This window comes from Chaetura pelagica, unplaced genomic scaffold (assembly GCF_000747805.2).
Source record: "Chaetura pelagica isolate M959 unplaced genomic scaffold, ChaPel_1.0 scaffold213, whole genome shotgun sequence".
NCBI lineage: Eukaryota > Metazoa > Chordata > Aves > Apodiformes > Apodidae > Chaetura > Chaetura pelagica.
The window spans coordinates 260,744-283,547 of NW_009952597.1; the positions used below are offsets into that span (position 1 = coordinate 260,744).

The window sequence follows — 22,804 nt, forward strand, 5'->3', positions numbered from 1 at the left end:
AGTTCAATCAATAAATCACTATTTTTTTCACTTTGAGATTTTACTGAGTTTTCCAAAGTAGAATTAAGTGAGTATCAAGGAAAGCAAGTCAAATTAAGAGGCTTTGGGGGGTGTGCTGGAGAGCAGACCTTGCAAGGAGAAACACCAAGAGTTTATTCAGGAGTAAAGCCAAATGAAGCACAAGTCTGCCACAGTCTAAACTGCAGGAATCTGTGTTGTATACAGAGGTGACATTTGAAAGGTGTCAATAAATTACTTCTCAGAGCAACATGTTTTCCACTTTCTCAAACAGAAAATCTTGCATGATGTTTCCAAGAAGCTTTCCTCCCCTCCACCAAATACTAAGTGAATAATAGAGCAAAACAGGTTTATTTCACAGAACCACTTTAAGTATAGCTGCAGACTAAGGACAAGGTAGAGATCATGCTGCCTTTTGCCTTTGTAACAGAAAACCTTCCCAGCTAGTGCAGGTTCAGAAAAGGAGCAGCAGAGTATTGAGCTAACCTTACTCTTCTCCTTTGAGAAGACAACTGCTCTGCTCCTTCCATTAGCATTCTATTATCAGCTGACTGGTTTGTGGCAGTAGGGAATCTCTGAGAGGTACTTCTGGAACAGTATCATGTTCAGATGCATCCTTAAATCGCCTAATCTACAAAAACCTTCACTGCTGTACAGCTATCATTCAACACCAACTCAAAAGTCGAATACTTTGTTTCTTCCCTCCCTCTGTTCACCACTTCCTCCTCTACACTCAGTACCTATGGAACAGAATCTTGATTCTGAACAGCATGAAAACACTTTGGATATTCTGATAACTTGGAATACAAACATTTTAAAAAATAAACAGCATCCTCTAAGTATAAGCATCTTATTTTAGTGTCAGGAAAGATTTATGGAGGAGGATGAAGGATCAGTGAGATACAGACACTGCCATCTTTTCCTGGCAAGCACCACATTAAGGTGACTCGTGGTCACTTGTGATGCCAGCTGCTTCTTCCTTCACACAGTCACAGCATGTCACTACCTTGGCTGTGCTTACCATCAGTCATAGGGTTGGACTCTACCTCTGACGAGCTTCCCAATTTACAGCAGAGCTTCCAAAAAACAGTTGTGCCAACATAAGCAAAAGCATAGGGCAAAGCAGAGCTCCTTAAACCACCATTTCCTATTGCTCACCATCATTATCACAGAGCTACAGCCCAAGTTAAGCTCTATCCTTGCACAACACCTTGAGTAAAACACCTGTTGTTTTAAGGCAGAGCAGGCTTGTTAGGGAGACAGCAGGAGCAGGGGAAGGTAGCAGAAAAAAATGAGGTTGAAGAAAATGACAAATATTTTCAGGAAGTCATTGCAGATGGATCAAGATTTGGGCAGCTAACAAGAATACAATCACAGCCAACTGAGCAAGTTATTGCTACCTATCCTACCTGCAATTTCATTCTCAGCTTTCTGCCAGATCCTGTCTTGTAAAAGAACACAGGCTCATTAAACATAATTAACTATCCATGTCACAAGTTAAGAACACCTTCAAATATCTGTTCTCTTAAGTATAAAAATACAGAAGATACATCAGTAAGGCTTCCTCATAAAAACAGACCTAGTTTTTAATATTTTGCTTATTTGTTCATCTGTGTTTGTTACTTGTTCTTGATCCTACATAGCTTACTCTAAACTAGGATATTCAGAAAAGCTTGAAAGCATTCATTACCTATTATCCTATTAAATTCAGTGGCCCCATGGAAAAATCCAAGCCTTAACCTCTTACTGTTTTTCCTCAAGGGAACATTTTAGAGAATTCTGAAAGACACTCAGATCACCCTTGTTCATCCTCCCAGTTCTATGTGGAGAAGACAAGGTCTGGTATCAGTGTGAAAGAATTACTACAGAGAACATACAAATGAGGTGCAAAAGGATGACTTGTAAAACTGGAACTCTCTAAAGTGCATTGCCAGCACTGCTCTTCTGAGCAGAGTGAGCCAAGTCAGGGAGATACTTAAAAAACCTGTTCATCTCTTTTTCTGCGGTGCCTTTTTTTTGGCCTAATTTCCTGAAATGAGCCATAGGATCAGAAAAGTGCTAATGTAGCACACAGCAAGTTGCAGGAGCAACTCTCTTTTCTTTTACACAGCTAAGGCAGTCCTCACTGGGTCTTCAAGTGATGCATGTAGCTTTAATACACAAAAACATTTGAAAACTTGTATCAGGGAACACAAATATGAGAGTCTCCATTTGGGATGTACCTTTGAGATTGAAGGGTAGAAACCAGTCTGACAAGTGGAGCCTGGAGCCCTTCCTCTAGATACAATGTTCTTTGACTGTTTTTAGACTTCAGCGTAAACAAATACTAACATATAAGCCTTTGCATAATGCAGGTATTTTATTGCAACTAGATGAAAAGTTGTCCTCATGTGCTACCATGGTTTTAACCTATGCATATGCTCTTAACACAGGAGCTCCCTCCTGCTTCCACGAAATTTCAGTAGGAAGGAACTGTTTATTAGACTCCCTTAGCCATACAACGAGCACACCTTTAAATGTATTTAACTTGCTCAGATTTCTGGAAGACATTCTCATTACTGGGAATCTGCACTGACAAACTAGCTGCCAATTTTGAAGTCTCTTGAATTATCAAGAACCATTAGAGTCTCTCTGAACATGGAAATTAAACAGCATAATGAAAAGCTACAGGCTGCTCACTGGGTTGATGTGTCTCTGCCCAGAACCTTCTTGTACACTAGGAAGGGATAAAGAGATTACTCTAGTGGTTTTTAGCTGCAGTTGGGTACTGGCTCAGGCAGCCTGAACTGAAAGTTTCCTTCCTTGTTTCTCACAGCATGTGCCAGCATTTCTTGATGGGAATGCTAAGATTAATTACAGCTGTACTTGCTGAACAAATCCTTATTTTCAATACAGTCCTGCAAGATTTAGAGTAGCACTAATTAGGGCTTAGAACAACAATTCTGCAAAGACAGACATACTGAGTATTTTTTCTAATTATTTTATACATAATAAAATTAAAGCTGCTTTCCAAAAGCAGGGTGGTATTTATTCTCGAGAGCTGGGAGCCAAAAGGGTTTTTCCAATCTAAGAATGTTACATTTTCTGTTTCAGTGCTAATGCTGAAGGTAAGACACCAAATTAGAACTACTGCCATATGCACACACAGACAAGGATGATACACTATTGATTCTGTAAACCTTCTGGGACACCCAGGCAGTGCTCTAATGGCCTCAGGCACTAGAAGGTGAAGACAAAAAGTTTGTTCTTAATAAAATATGAGTAGAAAGAAACCTTTTAACTAGACAAATGGCAACCATTAAGCAAGATGCAAATTATCACAACAAACTTTCAACGTGGAAGCTGTATCTATGAAGTCGTATCTCTTATTCACCTAAACCACACTGAAAACACAGTCCAGATTTATTGGCATCCAAGGACCAAAAGAAACAACTCCTACAGGCAGCCTTACACAGTACCATAAAAACACAAGGCTTTTTCATCTATCTCCAGGAACCTAAACGTTAAAAAGTAGGACCACACAAAGTCTGAATTTCAGCCTTTTGGTATCCATAGACATCAGGGCATTAATGAAATGCACTAACACAATTTACATTTTACAGATTTTAGAGATAATTTTAACCCAAGTTCTTGATCTTTAAATGAAAAAAAAGAAAAAAGAAAAAAAAAAAGAGGAAAAATAGGAAAAAAATTATAGGAATTCACTATATAGAGTACCACAACAGTCAATAGCACAGCTTTTTTTATTCAGCATCCACCTCAGTTCCCATATGGTAGGCATATCAATTTCTTGTTAGCCACTTATTTATTATGTATGATCTGCTCATTACTTTCTAACTTATCATCCCAATTCTCTGCAGGCTGCATTTCATCCAGCTGTTGCATTTTGTCATAACCTAAGGGCAGGAGCAAACAGTGGCAGGAATAATTTTATTTTTCCACAGAGCATTAATAGAGAGGGCTTTAATCCTTGGTGGAGACTTCAGGTATGTACTCTAACAGATTGCTGTTCTCTTTCTCTTTCACATTTGCACTTCTGACCTTTCTGGTTCTTGTTATTTCTCTCCAATAGCAGAAAGTATTTAAGAACAGCTAATAACTATTTTAACCATCACACTTTCTATGGATGGCTCTGCTCAAGAGAATGGCTGCTGTCATTGAGAAAAGCTACTGCACAAGTAGAGTTTCCTAGAATTCAAAATGATTTGCAGTGTAAAATGATTTATTGCCTTTGATTCTCTAAATGGGTTTGAATCCAGCCTACTTTAAATGCAAGTTTTTCTCACTTCTTGCTCAGTGGCACTTTGAGCAAAACTGAGATTGTGAAGTATTCCCTGGTGTAGGTGACAATGTGTTGTGCAGGCATCCTCAGCTCTGCCTCCTGCTCCAGCTTGGCCCTGAATTTGAATCTCAAGACACACTAGCTGCAGTGCAGCCAAGCACCACACTGCTCAAGAAGTTCTTCTGGTGGCAGCAGGCCCACTGACATATCTCATCTAAGCATTTATTTTTAGAGTACTGCAAATATAGTAGGAGACTGAGCATTTAACTGTTGTAGATGCAAATTGACAAAACATACAGTATTAGCAAATGTATACACAGAGTTTTGTGCAAAGGTTTCCAGCTGCATTTTGCTTTATACTACCCCTCAATTTTTAATAAAACCAAAACTATAACTCACTAACTTTCACCTCTTTTAATGAAATGTCACTTTTGTTTGAGAGTTCTTATTTTAGACTTTGATTTGAAAAAAATTATTTGGTTTTAGAGACATGATTAGAAGTCAGGGACTCTAACTGCTAATTCTTCCTACTACAGAGCAGCCACGATGCTTTGCAGTAGTATATTTAAACAAGCAATTAACTTATTTGGCTGTACAAAGATGAGTCAAACTCCATAACCTGACCATAAACTTTTGAGGTCTTGGAATGAGAAGACAGACCTAGAACTTAAGAGTTTAAATCTGGACCTCTGTCACTTAAGTTGTCACAATACTGGCGTAAAACCTTGCTTAGGTATTTAACTGAAGGAAAACATCTCCATAATTCACCCTCCTGTGAGTCCAGAGGAGGATATTATTCAAGCTGCACATACAAAGTCTGGAAATTAATTATCTTTCAAGATAATATGACATGTCATATTAAGCCACTGTTTCAGAATTCTAACATAACAAACCCAGATTATACCAGATTATTGCTGTTACTTTTATAACAAGGAACAAGTGGCAAATTTAAGGGAAGATTTAGTTTATATAGCACTATGACTTCTTATGTATAAATGCTACACTCAAACAGGCTTATTTATCATCCACACTTTCATAATTAGCTTTTTTTGTCACATTACGTTGTTATAAACACATCTACTTGACTTTCAGCACCAACACTGTCATTAAAAATACCAAGGCTCAGCAACAGCAAATATGTGTTTCTGGTCAGAGTGTTGTGTCCCACTCAGGTTTAGAAAATAAAAAAAAAATCACATAACTTCTCCAGCAATAATCTAGCTTCACTGGAGTTCTTCAAACTAGAAAAACTCAAGCTCAAAAGTAATTTTGCTAAGAGTTATCTGGACCCAGCTATGTGTATTAAATGGTAACATGATTTTTCCCATGATGGCACTTTGAACATCTCACCAACACTGGCAAAGCCCCAGTGGATTTCACTGATGAAAGGCGAGTTTCAAAATTCTAAAAAAAATTTCATCCTTTCAGAATAAGCAACATCAATACCTTCTTCTAGCTCACATTTAAACAGCAGTTTGCAGAAAGAAAAGCTCGTTTTTGTGTTATGCTCAATTGTATGAGCTGGGTTTGACACTGGGTGTTTCCTGAAGAGGAAAGGCAGTGCCAGGGCATTATGTTTACACCAGGCACAAGTACTGCAGGTTTCAGAGCTGTGGCATGGATGTTGAAAGGAGAGTTAAATGCTAACTCTGCTCTGCCCTTGTGTCTTAAAGACACATTAGTTACAAAACTTTTTACTTAAGGATTCAAGAAACTCCTATTCAAGGGTGCTGAAGAGTTCTGATGACATAGAGGTCACTCCTATAGATTTCATTTAACATATCACTTCAGAAGCCACTTAATCTTCATGCCAAGGCAGAACTCTGCTGCCCAACCTCTCAATTCACTTGGCTTACAGAAGCAGTCAAATCCTGCCACACACCCTCCATATGCTACAGCAGCTCAGATATAGCCTGACTCCTGATCACCTTACATTACTGCTATGCCTTAGTATTTCTGTACCAAAATAGAGCCATTTAAGCACCAGTTTGTCCACTCTGTAGTAGGAATACTAGTGCCTCACTTCCATACTGCCCAAAACACACACCTGGTTGCCTACAAAGCTCTGAAGCCATCAGCTCCCTGCATAAGGAGAAGGCAGGAACAAAGCTATACTAAGACAAGGAGCAGGCTGTTCACTATGCAACATTTCCAGCACCCTATCTGTTCTGGCAGGCATAATTTAACCACTTTGACTTATTTCAAGTGTCTGCTTAGAAGGAAAAAACCTCACCTAGTTAATTAATAGGGGAGTGACTCATGTCCCATTACAAACATCCCCCAGCCCCCCCACACATCAAAACACCCAGAGAATGGTGAATTGATATAAAAGAGAGAGTCTTTAGAACACTTTCCATAGCCTTCCCACACTCAACGCTTCAGAGGCTCTTAGTATTTGAAGTATTACTGGAAGTGTTCCATACAATTCCCTGTGCAGAGATCTAAAAATAGCTATGGACACAGTAGTAAGTTTTTGTCTCTATTTGCGAGCCCCTTACTTCCCTCTCAGAAACCACTACTTCCCATTATTGATAACGGAGGATTTTTTGTGGGGTTTGTTTTGTTTTGTTTTGAAAGGAGTATAAAAGCATCAGAAAAATCTTTCAACAGTGAACATGAATAATAATACACAAATACTAACAATTACATTTAAATTGATACTGTAGTGATGGATCATGAATGTATTCTGTATAGTAAGATTAACTGCATTCAAACAGATGCCTTTTGCAGCCCCCCTGGATGGCCGTGCTCTTTGCTGTGTGAGAAAGGGCAGAAGCTAGTCTGGCTGCATGGGACTAACATGTTCAGACCATGACAAAAGTGTTCTCTTGCCTGACAAGCCCTGCATGTCCCATCTTTACCCACAATGACATGAAGTATGCCAAGTTGCAAGAAGTCCAAAACATAGCAAACCTCACTTCAGATTTTGCTTCTTCTGGACACATTAAAACAAAAGTGAATGGCTTCTCACATTCAGCCACTTGAGACCTGGGAGGAAGAAAAAAACCCAACAAAACCAAACAGAAACCACCTGACCTACACAATTCCTACCTAGACCTCAGTCTCCATGGCTTAAGACATAAAATGAAACGTCACTTATGGGTGCAAAAAAGCTTTCAGATACATGCACCTGAACTCCCAAATATACCCAAATACTTCTTACTAGGCTCAAAGTGAAGAAGCTTCAACCTTTTTGGCTAAACCATAACTGAAATCCCAAGGTCCTTCTTCCGAGGAAATAATTCAAAATAGAATTTGTCTCCACCTGCTGGCAATGAGGAATTAACACCCAGTTGCCCAAACTACCACCGGCAACCTCAAAAGAAAAAAAATGTTACACTGAGACACATAATAACTGTATTCCTTTCTAACATACAGACAGAAAACGAGGTAGGATAATGAGGGCAAGGGAAAAGACAGAAGAATCACATACTGATTACAAAGGAATTTCTACTCTAGTAGTTAAAAAATGAGGACAGAGATGTGACAATGTAACCAAACATACAATGAAGCTTTTGTCCCCCAACTACTTGGCTTGCAATCAAGGAACAGAGGAACTTGGGTCGGTGGGGACAGGCTGGGGAGGGGGAAGAACGAGAGGCTGATGTTTGTGAAAAGAAAGTGAAATTGGTTAGTCTGCTTTAAGGGAGAGAGACGGTGAAGAAAAAAAGCAAAAAGAAAAAAAAGCAGCATGCTATTGTAGAATCCACCCACTCACTTCTGAAATGCTCAAAGACCCAGACAGGGATTTACAGCCAGCACTTCTAGGCACTGAATATGAAGCTGAAAACACTCAAATGCCCAGAGGCTGCTTCTGTGGCCCCAGAGAAGCAGCTTTCAGATTGTATGAGGTTATGGTCAGAGCCATTTTCTTTCAACAAGTTTTCTACTGCTGAGTCAGTCATTCAGCTTCACACTACAGACCACAGGAAGGCACCTGTAAACTGCAATTCTCAGCTCTAGTTAACGTTTTCATTTTTATTTTTAAACAAAGTCACTCAACTTCCAGGAGAAGTCCAGAGAGTAGCAGCAGTATAATACAATCCTAGAGCTTAGAAGCCAAATTAACAACAATAATAATAATGAAAAAAAAAAAGAAAAAAGCTGGTGTTCAGTTGACTGTAAAGCCTAGGAATGAAGAAAATGCAAGTGCTGAGCAAGGTCATTATATTAAACATTGACCAGAAACATTCAGAAAAATCACAGTAAAGCTTTGAATTTTGGTAATGATTTTAAAACTAACGTAAAGATAATAAATTCAGCTCAAACCGAGCGTATTCCATGTAATAGCTCACATATACAAATTAAGAAAAGGAGTGTTGATGCAGAGGTTTTCTTCAGCCTTACTTAAAATCAGTTTATTTTCTGATAAAGGATTTATTTATTTAGAGTCTACTATATCTGGCCTCTATTTATTTACAAGAGTCTATATGCAGCAAAGTTTTAAACTAAATGAAGGTATGGGTTTATATACATCACATGCAAGTATAAATAAGGCATCTTCTTAAATGACTTGTTTTATTTAAGAAGTTATGCAGTTTTGAATTAATCTTTTATATTAAAGAAATTTTACTATTGCTAATCCCTACATACTCGGGGAATTAGACTTCTCCTGAATCTAGAAGCAAGACACAGAAACTTTTGCAAGACACTAAGATCTAAAGAATTTGTTTAGTGATCAATCCAGAAACAGTATCCTTGTGAACAATCTATTACATCATAAAAATGTTTAAATGGAGGTACTTTATAATCATCCGATGATGCAGCCTGCTCAGTAAAAGAATAGCATCCAGGATTTCCAAGTTGTTAGAACCACAGCTGCAGGGCTGTGTCACACAGTATTTCTGTACTGCACCATACAAGTTAACTGACCTGGTGTCGGCAGCAGTTCCAGTTGCCCCAGTTAGATTACACAGGTTATTGGAATGCCACCCAAAAAAGATGCCTGATAAAACTGTACCATGATGTTGGAGATGACAGCATATTAAATGATCACTTGCATGCCTGTATGTTTGGATTTTGTGGGGCTTTTTTATTTTTTGGTATTTCCTGTTTAATCCTGCTCTCAAAGCCAGAGAATGCAGAGGTAGGTCTAGTAGTCTTGGAATGCTATTTATTCAACAAACTGGACTTCTTTTTTTCCAGTTTGATGCAATTTTATTGCTAACAAGTACAGGAATGAACCTCCCACATGATCCCAGTATGAATATTCCCCTAAAACAAAACCAGGCTTGATCATAGCATTTCCCAGGAAAAAAAAATAATAGTAGCAGACTGTTGATGCAATTACTGCTTATTATACTGGATTCTCTTAGTTGCTGTCTCATGTTAAATTCAAGTTCCCTGTAGCATGAGCCAGCTTCTTATTCTACATTTGAACAGTGCTTAGAACAGCAAAGTCTTAGTCTGTGTCTACAGACACTAGGAATTATGAAACAATTAATCTACCTTTTCTCCCTCTTGTTCATCTTTCCCCCTCCATGCCATAACATGGAAATAGTTACATTTTTAGCCAAATGAAATGAGGTTTATACAGTCATCCTGTGACAATTTTACCTCATCATTTAATTTATTCTTTAGCTATTTACCACTCTCACAATACCTCAGAGGCAGAGCTCCAAAATATGCAACAAGACTCAAACAGGCATCCTATTAGTGGAGACAGCTGAGGACCTAAGGGCTGCAACATGAGTTTACTGCAGTATTAGGCACCAGAGAACCCATGCAGAGGAACAGCATGAGGAAACAAACTGAGAATTTCACTGCTGAATATCAACAGAGCTGTACTGAGGCAGATTATACAAAGCCATGTTTCTAACCTGTACTTAACTCCTCTAATTAAACAAAGAGCACATTATCCAGGCATGAATTATTCCACCTTCAGGAGTCTTCTTTTTTCATTAAAGAAAAGCTGAATGAAGTCTGGGGACACAACACCCAAGCCAAACATTCCACCTGTAGATTACTGCATAATTAATAAAGATACATTTATTAGAGCTATTGAGCTATCATCCCATATAATCTTCCAATAACTAGTACCAGTGATTCTAAGCTGCATGGATCAGTACCTTGTTTCACTGAACAAAGAAGACAGGAAAAAAAGCATCTCCAACTTGCACATAGGAGGAAAAGAGTGGATTATGAACATGTCAGAAACATATTCCATACCAGAAGTGCAGCTATTTTGGCACAAGAGCATGAAAACGTACTAGCAAGAAGGCAAGGAAGATAGCACATTTTTAAGTTCACTGTCATCTTTCAGCTGCTTATCCAAGCTTCACTTGCAGACGTCAGGATGAAAAGAAACAGTCAAATAGCAGCAGCCAGAATGGGTGTTGCATTCACTTCAAAAGATCTACATGCAGGAATAGTGTGCCAGTATCAATAAAGTGCAAGCTGGCAGGACTGGAAAGTTACAAATTAAGTGTGCCTTCATCAGTGACCTACTATGAACAGACCTACTGAGCTGCTATAATATTTTTAGTTCAACCAATTCCTGCCTTTTTTGGTTTCTCTTGTTCTTCCAGTTTATCCAGTCATGTGCACTTTTCCACTCCCTGTTTACTGCCATGTAGTTTTTCAAGTTTGGCTCCAATTACCACTTGTTTCTGCTGCTCAAGTGCTCAGATTTACAGCGCTACTACAAACAGCTCTTATGATGGCTAAGTCGTGCACGTAAGCAAGCAATCTTTCAACTGAAGAGAGAGTTATAAAGCAGGCAACTGTTGGGTTTTTTTCCCCCGTCATGAAGATGGAAGTACTCACCAGCTGGTACTCGCTCCGACGGCTGAAGGCTTCCCTGATTCCTGAATCCCTCCACAGCGCGCCCAGGGCAGGTACATACAGCTGGAAGGTGGCAGGCTCGATGGGCATTCCAGCTTTGTTTTCAAAAGCCATCAAAAACATTCCATGCTTCTCATTCTCCGTGTACTGCCAAGGGATTCCCAGTTTGTCCCGTGCATCAACCAGAACCCTGCAGCCCTAAAGAATGATGCAGATAAGAAAGTCAGTGATAAAAAAGTTAAAGTGTAAAAGAACAAGGACTTTGAGGCACTTGAAGGTTTTCTTTTCTTTTTGACACTCTTCTGGTGAGACTGAACTCAGGAGAGAATCATAAACTTTGTTTATTGCAACATCTCCAAAAGAAATAAGACAGAAAGAGCTTGCTTGTCTAAGCAACTCAGCCACAATGTATTTATGCAGGTGGAAAAAAAAAATACTAGCAGCAACAGCTAGTTGCCACCAGCAGAACTACCAACAGATAATAAAAGTAAATATCATATGTGTAAGAAAAGTATCTGGGAATTAACATATATACCTTGTAATTGTAGTTTTAAAACTAACACCATGCCTGAACCTGTATTCTTCCAGCTGCTTCTTTGTGTTTGGGTTTTAGATACCAAAAAGGACACTAATTTTCTCAAGCATTAAGAGATTAGAAGAACATTAAAAAAAAGTATTGTTGAAAGAACATACTGTATATTCTGGTGCCACAAAGTATATTAAGCATCCAAAACTGATGAAACTTAGTAACTTCTAGTGCTGTATTCATCCAATAACTGGTTAAACACTTAAGTAAAAAAAAAAAAAAAAAAAAAAAAAGATAGCAAGATCCAAAAAGCATGTTGCTGTAAAGCACCATTTTGATACGATCTACTTGGACGCTACACAACAGGGTACAGCACAAGAAAACACAGCTATCCAGCTTCAGAAATTTTTCGAAAAATAGCTGTAAACAAGCACATTCCAATGAGACACTTTCATCCAAATGGTTACCTCCAGTAGGAAAGCCCAGAAGCAAAAGGGCTGAAGACATTGCACAAATTTCAAGCTACTGGGCTCAGTAAAGCAGGTGCAGCTTTCCATCTGCAGCAGTTTGTTTTCTGAGATTGCCACATATTTGCTAAGAAGTCATGACAGGAAAGTTTTGATACTTGTATTCTGGAGAAAAAAACTGGAAGGAAATTGATCTAGTTCTCAAATTTAACTCAGGATTACTGAGACTGCTTAATTTCACCTTTTGCTGTTTTTTATGGAAACTTAATTTCATGTTCATGGCAGCCAGCCAAACACACAAGGTTAAGTAACCTTGAAACTTCAGTCTTGAATCTAACCAGCCAATATTTAAATAGTTTAAGATGGCCTATAGTTATTTCCCAGTAATAAGCAACATTTGAATAACAGATAATACTTTTGTTAATGGTGGCCTAGCATCTCAAGTATCATATAACTCAACAGAAAAATCTGTGGGTTATATTTAACTACTATTCTCATCCTGTTGATATTTTGCTTTTACAGCTAGTGAAAAAAAATAAATAGAAAAACAAAACTGAAGTTCTGTTTCCATAGCTATTCACAACCTCCACACCACTGGATTGATTTTTTTTTTTTAGCATACTCTAAGCTATCAAGACTGCACGTATGTTTTCTTAACACTTGAACCTTTCACCTCTCTAGTCCTTTAGCAGCACACACAAGAACGGTAACTTTCCCAATGGAAATGAAGATTGGAGAGAGAAGTGAGAAGCAACTTAGTCTGAGTGTCACAGAACAGGAACTCCAAGTGAAGCATTGCAGTTGTCACTGTGCAGCAGTGATCCTCAAGTGCAGTTTCCCAAAAAGGTAAATATTTATGTTTCTTCAGTGATTATGAACTTGTTCTTATAAAGCAGGGAATATATGTCCACGATACCACAAAAAGACCAAAATTCAGTACATTTACAAACTGCTGCTTTAAATTCCAGACATAACTATTCAGTAACTCTGTCATACAGACCAAAAGCCGACTCCCCGTCCTAGTTAGAGCTTATCCCTTTATTAACAGAAGCCTTTAGATCTGCTTTATTTGAATGGTGTTAACAAATGTAAGCATGTGGAAAAAAATACAAGGTTCTGCCTCTGAATTGCAGATGCCTGCACTATATCTCACAACCTTAGACACTTGCAAAACCATGTAGCCAACATTATCGTGGGTGCAATTCAAAGTCAGTGTCAGCATCCCCCTGCCCCCCGCTGAGAACTTTGAGATTAATTCTTTCCACATTGTCGTGGTAACAGAGACTGGTCGGACACCGCTGTTTCTAGGTATTTAATGACAGGTTTGTTCCTGCTCAGCAAGAAGAGAAACAGTTAATGGGCACAGTGTGTCGGCCTGCGATCACCATCTCCCCATCTCCCCAGCCGAGGGCCCTGCGAGCTCCCAGCCCACACACGCCAGCTCTGACCTTTCACCTGCTTCGGCTGCAGCTCTGCAGCCATCTCCAGCCATCTTCCCCAGCCCAGCAGCTCCAGCTTTTCCATCTTACAGCCTTCGGAATGATTTAACCCTTACCCATCTCACAGCTACTGCAGTCCCTTCAGAGCGTCTCAAAGGAACGACCACGGGATTGCACTGTTCCTGTTCAGATAAAGAGGCAGCGGGACCTCAGGCTTGGGGCACTTTCCCCACACTATTGCTCTACCTTTTTCTGCTCCCACTGGAGACAGAGAATCTCAAGAGACTGTTGTTAGGGAGAGTTTCACTGTTTGTTTGAAGAAACCCACGGACCCGAGTTTCAGTCAAGGGTGCAGTGACGGCTCCAGTCCCAGAATAGTCACTTATCTGCTGGCTGCTGCTCCTTGCCAGTGCAGGTTTGAATCTCCCTGGGGCAAGAGAGGGAACTAAACTTAGATCTCACAGACCCTACACGAGTGCATTAACTACAATAAGGTCACGCATGGGAAGCATGAAGCATCAGCACCTTCTTCTGACTGGTCAAGAGGCAGAAACAGTTACCACCAAATCACACACAGAGACCGACCTGGGAACAAGAGGCAAGTTCAGATGTAGATACATCAGCAGATGACACATCACTGACAGAATAGAGACACATGGACACACAGAGAAAGTCCATTTTAAGCATCAAATTAAGAACATAAAAAATAGGAAATAGGTTAGAAGGAATGCTGTCCTATGCCTACCCACAGAAACAGCACCCCCCAAAATCAGAATCTGTAGAACACAACAGCTTTGAGATATATACCTGAAATACATCAGGAGAAAAAGCTTCACATAATGAGCAAAATAGCCAATGTTTCTTCTCTTATCTTTTAGCTGTTAAAAGTATTTGTGACTCAGCAAGATCCCCAGTAAAGCGAATCTAAACTTGACATTTCTTCATTCCCACAAAACAGTTCTATAAATGCTACAAGCAGGTGCCAAAGATTAGGAGAAACAGATAAATGGTCCAATTTAGATCCCATGTATTGCTGTTCTCCCTATTCAAAGTTACTGGAAACACTATTTTTTGCAGACATAGTAACCATTTGATAATCCATGACCATTTGATAAGCATAGATGGAAAGAACTAAAAATTCACAGGTGAGGATAGTGTCAGGGATTAGAAAATGGCAAAATGGCAGCATACTGGAAGCACCAGTTCATAGAATCACAGAATGCCAGGTTGGAAAGGACCTCAAGGATCATATGGTACAACCTTTTTAGGTAATACTATAGTTTATATGAGGCGGCTCAGTACCCTGTCAAGCTGAGACTTAAAACTGTCCAATGTGGGGGAATCAACCACTTCTCTTGGGAGACTATTCCAATGTTTGATTGTGCTCATGGTGAAAAATCTACCAGTCAGGCCAGAAAAAAAGGAATTCTCTGGTCCAGTCCTTTCATAATAATGTGACATACTCAAGTCACTGTCTAAATCCCTGGGAAGTACCTGAATGGAGATAAGGTAGTACAAGAAAAGGTGCGGTAAGAGCATGACATGAAATCTAACTCGCAAAGTATCATGTCTTACACAGAAGAAAACATTAAAGAGATCTAGAAAATGACAACTAAGGCATGATGTACCAGAAATCTACAGAAATTACAAACCACTTGGAGAAAGTGAGTGGAAAAAGACTACTCTTCCCTGCCCCTTGCTACACAAGTACCGGTGGTTACTGAAACATAGTTCTCAAATAGAAGGTTAAATGAAATGAAGGGTTTTTCCTATACACCCCCCAGTGAGACAAACTGATTTACACAGGATGTTGGCCAAAAGTATAAATGGACTCAACAAGCAATCAAGACAAATTGTAGGAAGAAAGGTCCAAAAAGGACTATTCAATTACATTCCAGATGCTGCTCCTGGCTCAAGAAGTTTCCAAACCCAAAAGCTGCCAGTAACTGGAAGAGTATACCCAAGTGTCACATTGCCTTGTTCTTGTACCCATTTAGGGGTTGTTTTTTTTCATGTCAGAGACAAAGTGCCAGATCCTTGGCCTGACAGAGCACAGCTGCTGGGCACTAAGCAGAATGTTTGCTACTCACCAGCAGTATAAAGGTTTTAGGAGCATTTGCACAAATGGCCATTACTAAAACTGGTTCAAATACATTTTGTTGCCTTTGACTTTTCAGAGTGCTCTAGCTTTGAAAAAATTCCAGACTGTCTAGCATTTTAAAATAATAATTAAATTATTTTGTGGGAATTATTATGAAGACTGTCACCAGCTAATGTCACATGAAGCAGTGATGCTTGCCAATATCTGAAGAGCTGCAGTTTTTAAAGAGCAGCTTGATTTCAGTATATCTTACATCAGTAGTTACACTACTACATAAAACACAACATTCATGTTTTAAATTATTCACATACACCAGTACTTGAAGGATTTGTTATCCTAACAATCCCACACCTTTCACCAGATGGACTAACTCAGAGGTGGAGAGAACACATCACAGTGAAGCACCAAACACAAAGGAAACAATAGGTCTGGGGAGGACTTGCTCATAAGCAAGGGCAAGTTCTTCCAGCCACAAACCAACAGTCAAGTGATCAAAAGATTTGATTATTCTAGTCAAGTGTCTAGAGAGAACTTGCAAAACTACTTAACATTTGTATACAAATAGAAAAGGCTCCTACAGAGCATTTTCTCAAAATAATTTTAAGGAACTAAGACAGGGTATGAGACCACAAACAACACAGTAACTGCTACACATGGAGTACTGCAGCAGCTGCTTTTTTCAGCTTTTACCATTAATACACTTCTCAGCCTCATACCAAAGCCCTAGATCTCCAGCATCTCGATCACTTACAGAAACTGTTGTGTGAGAAGTGATGATACCTGCTGAATACTTGACCTGGAGACTCCAAGTCACACCTAACAGGCAACAGTGTCTTCTCCTATGGCTGTAAACCAATATGAACACTGCAGGCAATGGAGAGAATCAAACATGTTTCCTACTTTGTGCTTTCTCTCATTATGGTTGACAAGGAAACAACAAAGCCTAGGGATCTCAATTCCCAGAGACCAATATCAACCTGAGCTAATGTCAAAAGTAAATGCCACCTCAGAAAGGTATTTCTAATACACCCTTTGAACCAGTGGAACAGCACAAAGTAATGCAGCTATATGAGCACAGGTCCAGCTGGATCAGCAAGTCCAACTGTACCAAAAACCTGCAGCAGCTCTGTGGTCACTGGTGTCAGTACAAGACAGAAGCCAAATCACACAGAGGGGACTGAGCTTTACAGCAGCAATGCTTACTGGCAAGTAAAGAAAGATGATAAAATGTAACCTACTTGTATTTTTAGAAAACATCTCTTAACTTTCTAAAAAAAGGCATTTTCAAATAGAATTTTTAAAAAATAAAGCTGTCGATGTTTGCAAATATAGTCGCATACACTTTTTAAAAATTGCTGTCTGGAACACTGGGAAGAAGGTGATCTACTACTGTCAAAGTCATAGCAAGATAATCAGATTTTTACTGCATGCTCTGATAAAGGTATGAACCGTTTTTATTTTATTTATGTCCCTGGAACATTATAGCCAAGCAGCAGCCAAGAACCCAATGTTAGGAATGTGATTTCATGTTACAGAATAGTGTAACAGGTAAGTACCATCAAATAGGGCATCTTTCCTGGTACTGTAGTTCCACCCACTGCTGTTTGATCTGTTTATCACCTGTCTGAGCCCACAAGCCAATCCAGTGAGCAAATATCACCAGAAACACAGTCATTTTTATAAAAAGTGGTTTTCTCCACCTATATTAGTTTCTTGTCAGAGGAGACAGACACAAGGGTAGGGGTGGAGGCAGTACCAGTTAGCCCAGCAAGCTTTACTTGCAACCAGGCAACTGAATGTAAGTTCCCAAATTTAGTCACTGAAACTACTAAACTTTTGTCTGGAATACATCAAAGTGTGTGTGTCTCCAGTCTCCAAGGACTAATTAATGTTTTACAATACTAATGACTACATCACAAGAGCATTGTGAGCTCTATTTTGGAACAACAAAGATGTATCACTTAATACTGACCATTACTGTTCTTCCACTATCCACCATGATGAAGACAAATTGCTCTCTCCTACCACAACCAAGAGACACCCCAAATGCAAAGAGGCCTCCAGAGTTGATGGGATTTATATTTAAGAGACAAAAAAAACACAAACTGGAAGTTAGTGAGTTTCATTGATTAAAAGAACCTGAAAGAGAAAGAAAAAAAAGACTCAAGAGTTTTTTTCTTTGCTACATAATTCCATGAATAACATTTTTCATATGAAGGAGTAAAAGCACAAAGCAAAGATAATCAGATTTAAACACCAGTTCTACCATGGAGCTTTAGCACTTTTATGTTAAATTTAATGGAAAAACTCCTAATTAGCCACAGTTCCAACAAAGTATTTCCTTGTAATTCCTTTCAAAAGAGGCTATCACAGTGGAAATAAGACTGACACTGTCCTGCAACCAAATAGTCAATTACAGATAGATCCCAACTCTGAAGTAACAGATTGTCACTATCATTACCTCCCAGCCAAAGCCATTGGCATGCAAATCCAAGGAAACATAGTCAGGTCAATTTAAAGAGTAACTGGAGTTCACATAATGGAAAGATGTATTCCTCCCTAACTTGTAAGTCAGTAGAAGAAACATGTTTGTATAGGTCCCAAATAAATTCAGGACTATTCCTTCCCCTCTTCCCAGAGTTTACATCTGTACTCAAGCTCACAGGTTGCAAGTGAGTTTTCTGGTTCTGTTTTCCAGTGACACAAGGTATGTTTAATTTACAGTGAGAGCACAGAGGCAAGAGAAACCCATTCAAGGTATACAGAGTGAATGCAAGGAGGAAGCAGCAGCAGTCTAGGCTTAGCACTGGTTACAGAGGTCCAGAGCTGTTCTTACAAGGGACTTCAGCACAGGCTACTCATTTTGCCCACTTTCCTGTCACTTACAATGAAGCTGTTGAGGAGAAATGCTCTCAGGTATGCCCACATGATTTGCAGCTGAACTCTAAAGTCCCAAAGATGGCTCCTTAGGAACTTTTCATGTTCAAAATCTTCGGTTGTTCTTTCCCCACCCAGAGCCCACAAATGACGTTTCACATCATTTCTCCAGTAGTCTTTTCCTCTCCAATTCCAGGCTTTTCAATTCCTTAGTCAATCATCAGAATTCAGGACATAGACAACAAGAAAACACAGATTTATTAAAACCTTGAGCTGGCCTTCCCATTTTCAACACAGAAACTAATATCACCAAAACATTCAACAGATTGTACTTCAGGTTTTTAAAAGCTGAGGGTGTTTTCTCTCTTCAGATTTAAATCTCCCAAACAAGCTGGTGCAAGTACCATTCTGGTGCTTGTAGATTAATTATTTTCTTATGCAGCTAAACCGGGTTTTTTAAAGCAGCATGACATTTTCATACTTGAAACAAAGTAACATGTAGACAAGGAACATCAGAGACATGATTCATCAAGTATCTAAGCTCTTTAACTGTTATCAAAGGAAGCAAGTAGAGTAGCAAGGCCAGCCCATCTGTTTTGGAAGATATGAAAAGATTATTCCTTCAGCTAACGTTGGAAGGCATCAAAACGCTCATGTAACACCAGCAGTCATTTCTTAGGTTTGAAACTTAAGGTACAAAAAAGCTTTCCAAGTTTCTCTCTATATCCAAGGCTTGCCTTAAAACTCATGCTGCAGCAGCTCCTCCTGTCCTCTCCACTTTCCTTTTCCAGGTGGGTGTGCTGAAGTCCTGAAGCCTGTGTACTCATACCAGAACATTAACACTACTGCTTTTCACTTCAATCATCAAAAAGTTCCAGAAAGTTACTTTGAAACTTAGCCTCGATTAACAGGCAAAGCCCTAGTTAACCAATGACTATTTACCTTCAACCAAAGCAAAACTAATGTATTTGAAGACTGTCCCACAAATGCCAGAAAAAGCCAGCAAGGCCCTGAACCATCACCTGTACTAAATGGAAAAGTAAATTCTGTATCACAGACATATTTCACTTTAACATTTTGTTCCTAATTAGGGTTTCCTGAAGCGGGGGATAAGAAACAGAGAGATTAGGTTAAGAAAAGAACTCAGCATTAAGAAGATATCAGAAAAGCAAGAGGCTGAAAGCTTAAAATAAAGTAGAACCTGACACTAATGTCAACTCACACTTAGCACCGTTATTTTCTAAGAGGTCTCAGGTTCTGTTCTCTGAATCAGCTCCTTCATTCTCCATAGGCTGCACAGACTGCCCAAATAACTACTGCAGTGAGCACTTTAGAAATATGAAGCACTATTGAAAGAGTAGTAATCCTCCTTCTTCAGAGAGAAGTTTAGTCATGGTTGGAAAACGAAAATTGACCATTTAATCCCAGAGATTTACACTGCATTTCTAACTCAGATCTCAGTGTTGCAGAAGCTTAACAGACCATTGTTTGACCATGCTGAGAACTGTGCAGAAAAAGGGGCTAAGTCTGCTGCAGCTGTATTTCACAATGTCAAACAGATTTAGATGCTATTTGATAGGATCATTTTCATTTCATATTGTCCATGTATCACATTATAAAAATTCACCCTATATTCTTTCTTGTAAGTCACATACATTCTGATCTCTGCTCCATTTAGTCTTCATGGATGATCATTCTAGTCTGAACTTCCTGAAAAAAGTTAAAAGAACATGTAGTCTAAACATTTTATTAAAGAAATAATGGCAAACATGTTCACTTGACAATTTAAATCAGCAAAGAAGCAATGTAACTTCACTTGAAACATTTTATGACTTCCACAGAACAAAGTTTAATACAAGTATTACACAATTACCCTAAAATAACTACACTGACAACATCACTGTTTTGAAAGCCCTGTAATTCTGTCTTTGCATTTGATTTCTTCCTGATGATTATGGCAGAGTATCAAGATGCTATCAGGTTTCTTTCAGACGAGCAAAAAGCAAACAAAATATCCACTGGCTTCTCCCCACACTCCAGTCTCTTTCCCACAGAAAACTCATTTAGGTCCCATTGTTTTTCTCTCCCTCCTTCTGCATACTCTTTCCATAGCGACCATTCCCCAGATCCTATGGGTGAAGATTAAACTGTATTCTTATAAGCAAGAGCCATCTCTGTCATCTGGGGAAATAAGGGAGGGCAGACAGATGTGGTCCACACACCTAGAGAAGCAGCCCAACCCAACACTCCCATAACCAACCACAAGGCCAAAAAGGAGACCTGCTGAGCTGTATCAACTCACTTTAAAAACACTTCCGAATTTTAGTTTCATGATTAGAAGGCTTAAAAAGGTGTTCAGCTGACAACAGTCCAAGAAGTGCTGTTAACTACCAGTCTTGAAATCAGACTGTCTGCCTGCTACCTTGAGGACCTGGATTCTATTCCACGTTCTGCAAATTTTCCTAAAGCCATGCAGCAGACAAGTGTTTCAAGTGCACAACTCAACCTCCCCTGCTATAAGATGGAGTCACTTACTTTCCTTTCCAAAGCACACTAAATTCTACTGCTGAAAGCTCTATGCCTTCTGCATACATAAAATATTACATTTTACCATAACTAGTATTGCTTAGACAACCTAAAGAGAAAGGGATCTCAGATTTTTTCTGTTCTCACCAATAACTTATTTAAAAGTCTCTGCTACTGCTTTAAATCAGTAACAAATAAATAATTGGCAATAGCACAATAAACATTAAGACCTCTAAAATGAGGCTCCTCAATTCTACGTGTATAGATAAAAACTCCTAACACACTCTTTGCTCACATAACTTCAATGAAAGATAAGCTTCTGAGCTCCAACTTTCCTGCAGTTAATGGGTTCCTGCAATACATGTACATGCTCCTGAAACTGGACTGAAAAAAGGAAAAGAAAGTCAGTCAATTTTCCTGTTCACTACCAGAAGCAAAGTGCATTCATGGAATAGCAGCATTCTTAAAAACAAGAACCATTGTATGTGTGCACTTATTAACTGCATATAAAGCTTCTCTATTCAAAACAAATCTGAACATTCAGAAGTATCTTGAACTTGTACAGTTCCCTTTCTTTTTCTATGCAGTTTCATAAAGCCTCAAGAATCCATACCCATGTAAGAACAGAGACAGTCCTACAGGAAAATATAGGCAGGAAAGTAGCAGTTCTTTAAGAGAAAGATTATGAAGATGAAGAGGGATATATTCTTAAGCAAGCATTTTATGCATCTTTAGATATCTTCTAAGATATGATCACTTCTACCTGCACAGGGAATGAAGGCTTGTTTACCATAAAGAAACAGTATTTGTCAAGGCTGATTTTCTTCAATCACGTGCACACCAAAGGCTCTACCTGTGGGCTCTATCAGCAGCCTTTATATTCTGCAGTCACTAGAGGAATATATTACCAACACTGTACAGCCTTCATATGCATTGTACAAAAACTTTTTTTTGCAAAGCTACAAAACCAAAGTTATTTCCATTCCAGAGCTGAGCTTGATCCCATCCCACAGTACCCAACTCCAGGGGCCTACACGTCCCCCGCTTCTAAGGATGTTCCAAGCAGGAACCACTCGCAGCCACAAAACCCATATGGGGACCCACTTCTTGTCCCACCTCGAGGTACAGGGCCTCAGGGTGTTGAGCAGAGGCAGAGAAATCCTTTATTTCTTGCAATTTTGAAGTTTCTCCACTCCTGACTTAAAGGATGCTCTCATAATGCTTTTTCCAGAGCACAGGCCACACCTATATCCTCTTTCCTCTGCGTTTCCACAAAGCTTTTCTCAATCCCCTTTGCGGGGAAGTTTTCTTTGAGCCTTTTTCTTTTTTCCTTCACCGAGGCCTCCCGACGGCTGACGCTGGAACCCCACCGAGCCTCGCCTGCCTTCAGCCCCCCCGACAGCCGCACAAAAGGTACCCGCCTTCCCAAGCACCTGCACCACGTAAACCCCCCTCCCCGAAGGCAGGGCCGGCGGAACGACCCAGGGGCAGGAGCCGCCGCCCCGGCCCAGCTCACATCCTTTTCCGACGGCGATTTCTGGCCACGGCCCAAACTCCCGAAACTGCGGCGCCGGCCTCGGTCCCCGGCAGCTCCCTCCTCCCCCGGCCCGACCCTCTTCTCGCCCCTCACCTTGAGGATGTTCTCGTAGATGGTGGCCCGGAACTCCAGCAGCGCCTTCTGGTCAAACTCTCGGCCGTGGATGATCCTCATCTGCTTGAGGAAGGTGGACTTGCCGCTCTCGCCGGCGCCCCGCAGCAGGATCTTGACCCGCAGCCCCACCGCCC

General features: G+C 39.8%; 1 protein-coding gene across 1 annotated transcript in view; it reads right to left on the reverse strand.

The window, feature by feature from the left end:
- GNA12 (guanine nucleotide binding protein (G protein) alpha 12) overlaps nt 1-22,804 on the reverse strand; it is a 37,829-nt gene that overhangs the window by 11,575 nt on the left and 3,450 nt on the right. The window contains exons 3-4 of the mRNA XM_009993679.1: nt 22,650-22,804; nt 11,066-11,281 (exon numbers count right to left, since the gene is read on the reverse strand). Coding sequence (XP_009991981.1) covers nt 11,066-11,281; nt 22,650-22,730 — 297 coding nt within the window. The 5' untranslated portion in view covers nt 22,731-22,804. The remainder of the gene's footprint in view (nt 1-11,065; nt 11,282-22,649) is intronic.